This window comes from Microcaecilia unicolor, chromosome 2, assembly GCF_901765095.1.
Source record: "Microcaecilia unicolor chromosome 2, aMicUni1.1, whole genome shotgun sequence".
In the NCBI taxonomy this organism is placed as follows: domain Eukaryota; kingdom Metazoa; phylum Chordata; class Amphibia; order Gymnophiona; family Siphonopidae; genus Microcaecilia; species Microcaecilia unicolor.
The window spans coordinates 594,917,923-594,930,611 of NC_044032.1; the positions used below are offsets into that span (position 1 = coordinate 594,917,923).

The 12,689-nt window shown below is 42.6% G+C and overlaps 1 protein-coding gene across 1 annotated transcript in view; it reads right to left on the reverse strand.

Moving 5' to 3' along the window:
* The window catches only part of ANXA10 (annexin A10), a 156,877-nt gene that overhangs the window by 40,166 nt on the left and 104,022 nt on the right, over positions 1-12,689 (reverse strand). Inside the window, exons 5-6 of the mRNA XM_030191576.1 lie at positions 8,469-8,559; positions 5,467-5,546 (exon numbers count right to left, since the gene is read on the reverse strand). Coding sequence (XP_030047436.1) covers positions 5,467-5,546; positions 8,469-8,559 — 171 coding nt within the window. The remainder of the gene's footprint in view (positions 1-5,466; positions 5,547-8,468; positions 8,560-12,689) is intronic.

Here is a 12,689-nt window from a genome sequence, read left to right on the forward strand (position 1 = left end):
TCTCTAGGTCATTTATAAATATGTTAAAAAGCAATGGTCCCAGCACAGACCCCTGGGGAACCCCACTAACTACCCTTCTCCATTGAGAATACTGACCATTTAACCCTACTCTCTGTTTTCTATCTTTTAACCAGTTTTTAATCCACAATAGAACACTACCTCCTATCCCATGACCCTCCAATTTCCTCTGGAGTGTTTCATGAGGTACTTTGTCAAACGTCTTCTGAAAATTCAGATACACAATCCAGCTTATAATCGAAAGAGAAAAACGCCTATATTGTGACCCAAATCGGGAGATGGGCGTCTTTCTCCCGTGGGCGCCCAAATCGGTATAATTGAAAGCCGATTTTGGGCGTTTCCAACTGCAATCCGTCGCGGAAATGGGTAAAGTTGATGGGGGCGTGTTGGAGGCATGGTGAAGGCGGAACTGGGGCGTGGTTATCGGCCGAGGAGAGATGGGCATCTTTAGCTGATAATCGAAAAAAAAGGCGTTTTTACCGCGATTTTGGGTCACTTTTTTTGGACCCTTTTTTTTCACGAACAGGTCTGAAAAAAGTGCCCCAACTGACCAGATGACCACTGGAGGGAATCGGGGATGACCTCCCCGGACTCCCCCAGTGGTCACTAACCCCTCCCACCAAAAAAACCCCACTTTACAAACTTTTTTCCAGCCTCTATGCTAGCCTCAAATGCCGTACCCACCTGTATGACAGCAGAATGTGTTCTATCCTGTGACAGCCTTTCCCTGGTTCTGATGTGGCTCTCGGGTGAGTGTGACACCTTTTCTGTTATGCGCACTGCAGAGTCACATCAGCAATGCATTGTGGTAGGTGTGTAGGGTATTGGGCTCCGTGATTCCACTAGCTTGTGGCAAATGCTCACGATGTTGGTAGTTGGTAGGCTCTACTCCCATGGTGCTTTCCCCCCTGCTTACTGGGTCAGAGTGTGCCCTGTTTTGCTTCCGGTAGTCCATGAGGTAGTGGCCATTTTTGTAAGCCAGTTTTAGATCCCTTTCACGTGTTAGCCACGTTACAGAACTTAGTTCTTCCCTTGAATGTGGCTGAAAGAGGGCATTGTACAGCATTCTGCCAGCTCTGACCTACTGCTCATCTCAGTACCAGGGAGACTCGTTGCCAGTGGAGCACAACCTCTGATCTGCAGTTAACTGTGAGTAAGTGTGCTTATTCAAATAAAGGACGTTTTCGGAGAGATTAGTCTTCAGGTGTCAACTGGTGTGCCAATGTTATATAGCAGCAACCAGTCCTAGAGGCCTGCGTGTGTGCAGGTCCCTGGAGCACTTTTAGTGGGTACCACAGTGCACTTCAGCCAGGCGGACCCAGGCCCATCCCCCCCTACCTGTAACACTTGTGCTGGTAAATGGGAGGCCTGCAAAACCCACTGTACCCACATGTAGGTGCCCCCTTCACCCCTAAGAGCTATGGTAGTGTTGTACATTTGTGGGTAGTGAGTTTTGGGGGAGGGGGGTTGAGTGCTCAGCACCCGTGGTAAGGGAGCTATGCATGTGGGAGTGTTGTCTGAAGTCCACCGCACTGACCTCTAGGGTGCCCAGTTGGTATCCTGGCATGTCAGGGGAGTGAGTGTACTACGAATCGTGGCCCCTCCCACGACCAAATGGCTCGGATTAGGACGTTTTTGAGCTGGGCGTTTTTAGTTTCCATTATCGCTAAAAAAAACAAACGCCCAGCTCAAAAACGTCCATTTTTTCGAAAATACGGTCTGTCCTGCCTCTTCACGTACCCATTTTCGGACATAGACAGCCATGGAGATAGGCGTTCGGGTTCGATTATGCCCCTCCACATCAACTAGCTCACCTTTATCCACGTTTGTGCACCCCTTCAAAGAAATATAGTAGATTGGTGAGGCAAGATTTCCCTTCACTAAATCCATGTTGACTTTGTCCCATTAATCCATGCTTTTGAATATGCTCTGTAATTTTGTTCTTTATAATAGTCTCTACTATTTTGCCCGGCACTGACTTCAGAATCACTGGTCTATAATTTCCCGTATCTCCTCTGGAACCTTTTTTAAAAATCAGCGTTACATTGGCCACCCTCCAATCTTCTGGTACCACGCTCAATTTTAAGGATAAATTACATATTACTAACAATAGCTCCGCAAGTTCATTTTTCAGTTCTATCAGTACTCTGGGATGAATACCATCCAGTCCAGGAGATTTGCTACTCTTCAGTTTGTAGAACTGCCCCATTACATCCTCCAGGTTTATAAAGAATTCATTCAGTTTCTCCAACTCGTCAGGTTTGAATACCATTTCTGGCACCGGTATCTCACCCAGATCTTCCTCGGTGAAGACCGAAGCAAAGAATTCATTTAATCTCACTGATACAGCTTTGTCTTCCCCTTTTACTCCTCGGTCATCTAGCTGTCCAACTGATTCTTTTGCTAGCTTCCTGCTTCTAATATACCTAAAAAAATTTTTTACGATGTGTTTTTGCCTCCAACACATTCTTTTTTTCGAAGTCCCTCTTAGCCTTCCTTATCCACACTTTGCATTTGACTTGACATTCCTTATGCTTTTTCTTATTATTTTCAGTCAGTTCCTTCCATTTTCTGAAGGATTTTCTTTTAGCTCTAATAGCTTCCTTTACTTCACTTTTTAACCATGTCGGCTGTCGTTTGGTCATCCGTCCTCCTTTTTTAATACACGGAATATATTTGGCTTGGGCTTCCAGGATGGTGTTTTTGAACAGCATCCACGCCTGAAGTAAATTTTTGATCCTCAAAGTTGCTCCTCTAAGTTTTTTTTCATTGTTCTTCTCATTTTATCATAGTCTCCTTTTTTAAAGTTAAATGCTAACGTATTTGATTTCCTATGTATACTTACTTCAAAGCTAATATCAAATCCGATCATATTATGATCACTGTTATCAAGCGGTCTCAGCACCATTACTTCCCTCACCAGATCATGCGCTCCACCAAGGACTAGGTCTAGAATTTTTCCTTCTCTCATCGGCTTCTGTACCAGCTGCTCCATAAAGCAGTCCTTGATTTCGTCAAGGAGTTTTACCTCCCTAGCATGTGTTGATGTTACATTTACCCAGTTAATATCGGGGTAATTGAAAGCACCCATTATTATTGTGTTGCCCAGTTTGTTTGCGTCCCTAATTTCCTTTAGTGCAGGACCTGGAAATTAAAAATAAAACTCCTAGGAAATTGCTGGGTTAAATTTTAACTTAGTGCATGCAAAATGTGTAAAGCCCAGATGTCATTGCACTTTACTAAAAGTTCCCCAATGTGGATTAACAGCATTAGCACATGTGGTAGCATATTTTAGTAAATCTACCCTTTTGAGATCATCTGAGGCAGATTTTGCATTACTAGAGACACTGAACAGATAGACTAGTCATGATCAAGATAACTAAATGTGAAAAGTTTTATCGTTTAATATTCAGCTGGAGGCAGTCAGAATTTTATTAAGCTCTAACAGCCGCTGGCTAAATTAGACCCAGATATTCAATTCCAGGCCACATCGAGCACTAGCACTGAAAATCTGTGTATGATCAGGCAAGTGTTGGCCACTGGCAGTTATTCAGGTCCTGATGATATTCAGCTGGAAACTGTGTAAGATACTTAGGTGGGTCCTGGCTGAATATCAGATGGGACCTGCATAAGGGTGTCTGATGGATTCCCCAAGTCCCCAGTTTTGATTCCCTCCATATCCCCTAATCCTTACCCCCCAGCCCCTGCCTCCCTGGACCCCTTTCCCTTTTATGCAAGGCTGACCCCTTGTGGTAGTATCGCTAGATTGCTGCTAGGGGTCAGCACTATCATTTTGAACCTGGAGCCAGATATGGTGGGAGTTGATTGGGACTGCTCTTGCACTGTCCCACTGGACTATCAGGGATTACTTCCAGATACATCTCAGGGGTGGTGAGGGACCAGGACGATTGGAACTGTGTGGATATGGGAGAGACATGAGAACCAGGGATGAGGGAGATCTGAATAGGGGGACTGGTAAAGCAGAGAGGAGAGATCGGAAAGGGGGAATATGGTGGGTTAATTGGATTTGGGGGATTGAAGTGGGGTGATCAAGGGAGATTGAGGGGAGGATTGGATCAGTGACCTGGCAGCAATGACCTGCAAGTTATGTGGGTGCCAGCTGCTAGTAAATGCAGGCACCTGCATAGATAAGTGATGAAAGGTAGTACAATCTTTTGTGTGGTCCTGTCTGGCCACTTAGCTATTTGTGTACTGGCACTGAATTTGGCATTTTCGATATGTCATCTAAGTCCCACTTTAGATGTTTTGCAAAACACATCCAAAATCTGAATAAGAGAGAGGTCATTTTCCAAAATGAAAAACGTCTATCTGTTGTTTTCAAAAATACTGTTTCTAACAATGTTTTGTGCTTTGGACATTTTGTTTTTTTGGTCCATTAAAAAAAAAACAAAAACATTTGAGTGAAAAACAGAGAAAATCAAGCCATTGGGATGTAGGAGGGGCCAGCTTTTTTAGTAGACTGGTCCCCCTGACATCCCAGGAGATAAATGGGGCACCCTAGTGGACTTCAAAAACATGCTCTCAGGTGCACATCTCATGGTTGCTCTCTTATCTTGTCTGCTGAGCACCCCAAACCCACCCCAAACCCACTGCCCACAGCTGGACAAAATAGCCCTTATGGGTGAAGGGGGCACCTATATGTGGGTACAGTGGGTTTCTGGTGAGTTTGGGAGGGCTCACTGTTTCCACCACAAATGTGACAGGTAGCGGGAGATAGGGACCAGAGTCCCCCACGCCATGGTGCACTGCACTGCACTGACCACTACACTACTCCTGGGACCTGCATGATGCTCTATTAGACCTGGCTCTAACATCTGAGGCTATCAAAGAGGCTGCTAAATCATATTTGTATTCACATTTGTAGGGGGTGGGAGTGGGTCAGTGACAACTGGGAGGGTATTGGGGGGTCAACCCTGATTCCCTCCTGTGTTCTTCTGGTCATTTAGGGCACTCTTTTGTGCCTCCTTATTCACTATAAAAACAGGTCTAGCTCAAAACGTCTTAGTTTTAGTCCTGGACGGTTTTGTTTTGTTCCACTATGGCTGAAAAACATCCAAGTGTTAGAAACACCCAGATCCTACCTTTAATACACCTCCTTGTGATTTGAAAGCACTTCTGATGGACTTCATAGAAAAACGTCTAAAAATTGATTTTCGAAAATACCAATTTGGATGTTATTGTGAGAAAAATGTCCAAATGCAGATTTGTGCCACTTTTTTGGACATTTTTGTCTTTTGAAAATGAGCTCCATAGTATGTTATAGTATAGAAAACCTATCTTTTCAATGATCATATCCAAGCATAGAAAAAACTCCAAAATAAGGGTTACTGTAGTTCATAGTCATGGGCTAAAACATAATTACTTGGTCAATAGATAAATACTGCCAAACTTCTCAGAATTTCTTTACAAACAGACAAAATGCAGTACCTGGACCAGGTTCATTAATGTATCTCTTAAGTGACCAGAGGTGTCAGCACAGATGTCCTGTTGAAGATCACTATTGTATTCTGTACAAATTAAAACAAAACAAAACAAAAAGTGTTTTCTACGCACATAGGCTTCATTTTAATGCTCTTGTAAAAGCTTATTATCAACTGAAAATATGGATATAAAATGCCTTCAATCTATAGTTATTCAGCATGCCTCCTTTATCTCTTTACAGGGTCTACAATGGTGTTGCTAATCTTTTCTTATCTACTGTAGGTAAACTCTGGCCAACCATACTATCATCCAAGTGTTCGCTTGCTTTTATTTGAAAAAAAAAAAAAGGCATAACCATCTCCAATAAATAATGAACTCTGAACTCAGTGTGGGTCATTTGAAAACAAGCATGTAAAGGCATCCAATACAGCATGGCCTCACAAGAGTCTTGACCCATTCAAGCTGAATATTTCCAATTACAACAATCTTTGCTGAGTTTGAGAAATAAAAATAATCAGGGTTCAAACATTCCACCATGATTTACTCCCCAGGGAATCAGAAGTAGTTACCGCCCACCAAGGGGGCAAATCTAGAACTTGGTGCTTTCAGTTAGGCTCATCGATGCTGCATGCTGAGTGCCAGTTCTGTAATGGCCTCTGCGTGTCAAAATACTTAATAGAAATTTAATGGCTCTCAAATGGTCTGCTTCCTCAAAAGAAACTAACTCAACAAATAGTAGACACTATGTTCAGTGAATAACTGTTAAATGGGGGGGGGGGGGGGAATCTCATTTGTCTCTGGGTCTTAGTACCCCAGTCTTCAGCACCGGGTAAGCAGGTAAAACCCTCTAGTGAATATTATAATCATTGACAACCCCCCCCCCCCTCCCTATAGCTCTATTTATATCTTTTAACTTATACCTTTTAAAATCATTTTTCAAAAGGTTCCTCAGCTCAATAATGACACTAAAAAGTCTGGCGGCATAAGCATTGAGCATGTTAACGCTATGTATCCATTGGCTCAGATCCCTTGAAAAAAATGGCAGCAAAATAGGTGCCTGTTGGGGTCCAACGCGCTTTGAGATAAGTGATACTACAGTTTGCAAGCTTTGAGCCAAATGTCAGTCACTCTGTATAGGACTTTATTAGTGTTATTATTGAGCTGAGAAATTTTTTGAAACATGATTAAAAAAGATATAATTTCCAAGACATAAATATAGCTATAGGGAGGATGTTTTTATTTGTCAATTATAATAGTCACTAGTGGGTTTTACCTGCTTACCCGGTGCTGAAGACTGGGGTACTAATACCCAGTGACAAATGAGACTTTTCCCCCCCATTTAACAGTTATTCAGTGAACATACCCTATTGAGTTGACTCTGTGTGTCAAAATGCCATCTTAGGGAAAGGGAAATGGGACTTGATAGACTGCCTTTCTGAGGTTTTTTTGCAACTACATTCAAAGTGGTTTACATATATTCAGGTACTTATTTTGTACCAGGGACAATGGAGGGTTAAGTGACTTGCCCAGAGTCACAAAGACCTGCAGTGGGAATTGAACTCAGTTCCCCAGGATCAAAGGCCACTGCACTAACCACTAGGCTACTCCTCCACTCCATACTAAACATAGGTATAGCCATTTATATAAGGTCAATGGCAGGTGTAAATGAGTATGCCTAAGTGTGCCATGCAAAGTGCATATCTGAGAGCATTTTATAAGTTACATATAGAATCACAGAGAATGATGGCAGATAAAGGCCATGTGGCTTATCCAGTCTGCTCTGCCCATCCACATCATCTGCTATCTCTTCCTCCCCCTAAGAGATCATATATGCCTTCCTTCCACTAGGAGGTCATTCCACGCATCTATCACCCTTTCCATAAAGAAGTATTTTTTCAGATTACTATCGAGTCTATCCCCCTTCAACTTCACCGTATGCTGTCTCGTTTCAGAGCTTTCTTTCAGTTGAAAGAGACCTGCCTCCTGACATGCCCCTGCCTCTCAAATTTCAAGTTTCTTTATTATTTGATATACTGCCCATCAGAATATATCTGAGTGGTTTCATATGTAATTATGTATAAAAAAAAAAGAAGAAATCAAACAAGAAAAAGGAAGAGAAAGCAGAATTCCATTGGGATAGGAAAGGAGAAACAAGGGACAGAAAATAGGGCTACGGTGTCCTCCAGTGTTCCCTACAACACTCATGTCTCAGGCTCCTCCCCCACAAGTGAAGACTTAGAAAAAAGCTTTTGAAACAAGTAAGTTTTTAGTTAATGCTGAGAAGACTCCTGTAATCTCAGAGATAAAGGAAGAGCATTCCAGAGATAGGGGCCTGTAATGCTGAAGATCCTCTTTCGAATGCACTCGAGCTTATCTGCCTGAAATTAGGGATGTTAAGAAGATTCTGTTGACTACAGCGAAGTGATGGAGAATAAGGTTGCAACAACTGAACTAGAAAAAGAGGATGATGAGTATGCAGTATGGACTAGGAGCAGAATTTTATAAGAGATTCAAAACATAAGAGGCAACCAATGTGCCTCTTGCAGTAGTGGTGTTAAATGGTCATATTGTCGTGCACCCCTACTTAGTTTGATCGCTGTATTTTGTATAATTTGAAGACGATAAATATTGGTAGTCTTTCAGCCCTGATAAAGAAAATTACACTTATGCTCCGCCCAAGTTTACTTGCTGTCACTTATGCACCCAGTTATGGAATTGCCTTTCACCTGTTAATGTGGCAGAAAATACGGTGCAGTTAACGCTAACTCATTAGTGTTAGCTAACTGTATTAAAACTATTTTCTGTTTAACTGTATGGCAAAATGCTTACAATACCTGTAACAATTAACACAGAGGTTTTGCAGCTACCATTTGGTAATAATCACACAATCCTTATCACGGTTTAATAAATAGGCCCCTTGGTGTTTAGGCTGCTGCTGCAGAACCTGGAAGCAATGACACATTTTGCATGCACTTCTGCATAATGCAATAAAAATAAATAGGACTTACGCATTAAGTAGGCTTCTTTCATTTGAAAAATCTCTCCATTGGTTCTTGAGGCTAAAATATCAATCAGACAGTTTTCCTCTGTTCCTGCTCCCTGCAAATACAAAAACAAATAATTATGGAGCCCTTTTACTAAGTTGTGCTAAATGATTAGCACTTGGGGTTTCCCATGCGCTGAGGCCACTTTTAGTACTGCTGTAAAATGTCAATGGCCAGTGCCAATTTCCAAATTAGAGCATAGCCATTAGCGAGTGAGCCCTTAGTGACACTTATTTAATAGGTGGAATGAACTCATGTGCTAACCATGCACTAATCAGTTGGCGTACAGCTGAACACGACTACTCTCCACCCCCAAATACACTCCTGCCAGGGAAGTGTGTGCAGATGCCTGAACTACCATATGTTGACTGAGCCTGCCCTTCGGTAGTGCGTTTTGGTGTGTGAGAAGCATGTGATAGTGCTTATCGTCATTTAGTAAAAGGAACCCCATTATTTGCAGAAATATTCAATCAGTTGATTACAATAGGACATACTACAGAGGACAGCTTTGTAAGACTCATCTCTATGCAACAATGGCTGATTTGGCATGATCGTTTGGTAAGTATATGTGTGGCAGGGTACCAAAATGCTCAGGCCCGCCCAGCAGCACAGCGATTCCAGAGGCTCCGGTCCCCATCATTGTCCCTTCCCTCGTGGCATGCCGCAACTTTCACCCCCATCTTCCCTCACTCTCGCAGGCCCGCCCAGCAGCGATTCCGATCGCAGGCAGCTTCTTCGGCTCGCACACGCTGCCTGCCGGCTGCCGCTCAAATCTCCTTGCAGCTACTAAGTAGCAGCGCTAACCCGGAAGCCTCTCCTCTGATTACAGAGAGTAGAAATATGGTAATGGGAAGTAGATTAAAGATAAAAAGAGAAAGTAGAGACGGGGAGGAGTAAGATGGGGAATGGGAGAGCAAGAAAGTAGAGATGGGGAATGGGAGAGCTAGTGGGTGAAAGAAGAAGATGGAAATTTGATAGGTAGTTGAAAAGTAAAAAGGAGACAAAGAAGGGTGAGAGAGAGGCAGAAAAGAGCTACAAAGGAATGACCAACATGTCAGAGGCAGGAATAGTGAGGGAACAGACAGGAGAGAGGAGAAAAGACAAATGGACTACAGCCGCTTGAAGAAGAATTAGCAGACGGCAGAGAGGAAAGCAGAAAAGAGAAATTGGAACCAGCAAGATGGAAAAATAAAATGTCCAGACAACAAAGGTAGAAACAAAGCATTTTATTTCGAATGTTTTAAATGGAATATGTTAGCTTTTGGAAATGTGCATAGGAAATGTCTTTGTATTGTGTTCTGTAGAAAAGGAAATGCATGTTTTGTGTCTCCAGTGTTGCAGTAATGCTATGTTTAACTTCTTGGGGTTCCTTTTCAATTTTTGTCTAAATATTTTTATTTCTAATTTGTGATCCTTTGTTCTGTATTTGGTGAGGTTCTGTTGGTGTAATAGTAATGGCAGGTGGGAAATTGGAAGGGAGGCAATGAGGAGAGGGAATCGGGGAGGGGAGCCCTCCTTTATTTTCTGACCTGGGCCCAAGCAGGTCTAACACCAGTCCTAACCCTTGTTGTATAGCTGGTGAGGATTCCCAGACATCCCCAGCTAAGGACCTCCTCCAAAGGCGGCCAGAACTCCCTTCTACCAAGCTCTGGCAACAGCATCCTTGAGCCATCGACAGCTAAGCATGTGTGGGGTGCTGGCATCAGTGGCTTAGGGTCATTGCTGCTGCCTGCCAAGCTTGGTAAAAGAGAGTTCTGGCCACCTTCAGAGAAAGTCTTCAGCTGACTGAGCTTGAGGATCCTCATTAGCTAAAGTATTTATATTTTGAGGTGGAGGTAGGGCGGAGCAGAGAAAATTTTGTGCCCACCCACTTTGGGCTCAGGCCCACCCAAAACTGGCTGTCTGGCTACGCCACTGGTGTGGAGTGGAGAACTAGTTGTGAACAATTGCTTGAACAGCACAGTTGTGAAGGGACCCAGTTAACATTCCTGATGAAGTGATTTAAAAAAAATTGAGGAGGTTTGTAGGAGGGTACAGCCCATTAATCTTCCTAGGAAGTTTAGACTGTGGTGTAAGGCAGTGTTTTCCAAATCCAGTCCTGGAGTACCCCTTGCCAGTGAGGTTTTCAGGATATCCACAATGAATATGAGCAGGGACCGTCCTTCTTTGTGTATTTTGTACAGCGCTGCGTAACCCTAGTAGCGCTCTAGAAATGTTAAGTAGTAGTAGTAGTAATATGCAAATCAAGTTATGCATATTCATTATGGATGACCTGAAAACCTCACTGGAAAGGGGTACTCCAGGACTGGATATGAGAAACACTGGTGTAATGGACCAAATTCTAGGGCATCCCAAGCACCTGCTGAGGAGTTTGTATTTTCCCCTGTGTTTTAGCACCAACCCCAAAATATGCTTTTTTTTTTCCCAGAGTGATTTTTGCTACCAGTTCCAGGGCACAAAGGGCACTGGGTAGTTACCTCAAGAACGAAAAATCCTCGTTATAGTTTGAGAAAGTATATTCTGTACTAGGTGTGTTTTCCAGAATGAGTCACCCTTGCCTCAGGTACAAACTTAGGGGTCTTTTTACTAAGCTGCAGTAAAAAAGTGGCCTTAGCACGCTCTTATGCGGGTTTTCCCCACAGCAGTAAAACAGCTGATTTTCCTTTTTTTTTTTTTTTTTGCATTAATGGCTATGCACTAATGGAGAGAGGAATGATTACACAGCTAAGTACCATTTAAAGTATTATTGAAGATTTTTTTTAATATGCTGTCACTCTGTAAGGAGGTTTTTTGCCAATGATGAAGCAGTCCTGCTCCTGTTGCTCTTTCTAGCTGGGAGCATCTTAAGGCTTTTTCCTCCTTATTTTCCAACACTGCTCAGAATCTAACCTACAAGAGAATCATCTTGCTTTTGTGTGTACATGCACTATTGTTGCCGTTAGCATGCGGACACTAGAAAATATTACCTCATTAATTACCAACACCTATTTTGTAGGCAAAGAGCTCACGTGATAATCCTGCGCTAATCAGTGAGTACATGGTAATGCAGCTGCACTAAAATAGGACATGTTTGTCGGTGATAAACACCCCATAATGCACTCTGTAGGTCCTGGATTTCTTTTCCTGAGCCATGTTGATTAATTGGGGCAATTTTTCTTCATGGGTAAATGGGTGTTTATCTTTGCAGAAAGTCCCATTGAAAATGCAGGGAAAAGTACACATGTTATCCACAGAATGCATATTTTTCACTATGAGAAAAAGCTTCAGTTTTGGGAAGTAGGCCTGGGGCAACACCGAGGCCTTCCCACAAAGTACTCATAGGGACTTCTTTTTAACTCCTTGTATGTGTTTCTTGGTTGATAGTTTGCACTTTCAAACTCTGGGCCAGATTCTATAAATGGCACTGAAATTAGGCACTGTAAAAAATCCACGCTCAGCACTATTCAATAAAGGCCTCTCTGGGATGAGTTCCCTTTACAGAATAGTGCTTGGCATAGATTTCCACACCCAACGTTGGAAGCAAGGACTTACACCTGCTAAAACTTGGTATAAATCCTGGCGCACAAGTTGGGCATGGATCTTGTTCTATAACACTGCGCCTAAATGTTGTGAACGCCTCTGACCCAGCTATACCCATTCCATGATCACACCATATTTCGAGTTATGTGTAATCCAATTTAGACACCTGTTGTTATAGAATAGCAAGCAGCCAGATCTCTGCGCAAATCATAGGTAGTGCCTTAACTCCAACAATTAAATCACTGGAGCTCATTAACTAATTATTTTGCATGCAGATCTGGGATCCGTGCCCAATTTTGAGTACCCAAATTTGGGCGACCTTTATAGAATCCAGGGGTTCATATGTAATTATATAGCCATGGGCTCTACTAAAAAAAGGGTTTTCAATGAAAAGCCTCACAGGAATCTGAAAATTTGACTTCAACATTTTGTTCATCCAAATGGTACTCCAGAGATCCTTCTGGAGTTCAAAAGGATGATGAATCAACCCTCTACTGTTGGAAACTATTTCTGTGAAAGTCTAGGCTTTGCTCTATCTGTGAAAAAAGCTGGTGGCTTTGGAAGTAACAATAGAACTGAAGCTACCAATATCACAAATACATGTCAGTCCATTGATCCACTAGAGTCATGCACTAATTCTCTTGAAGTCGGTCACTTTGCATAGAG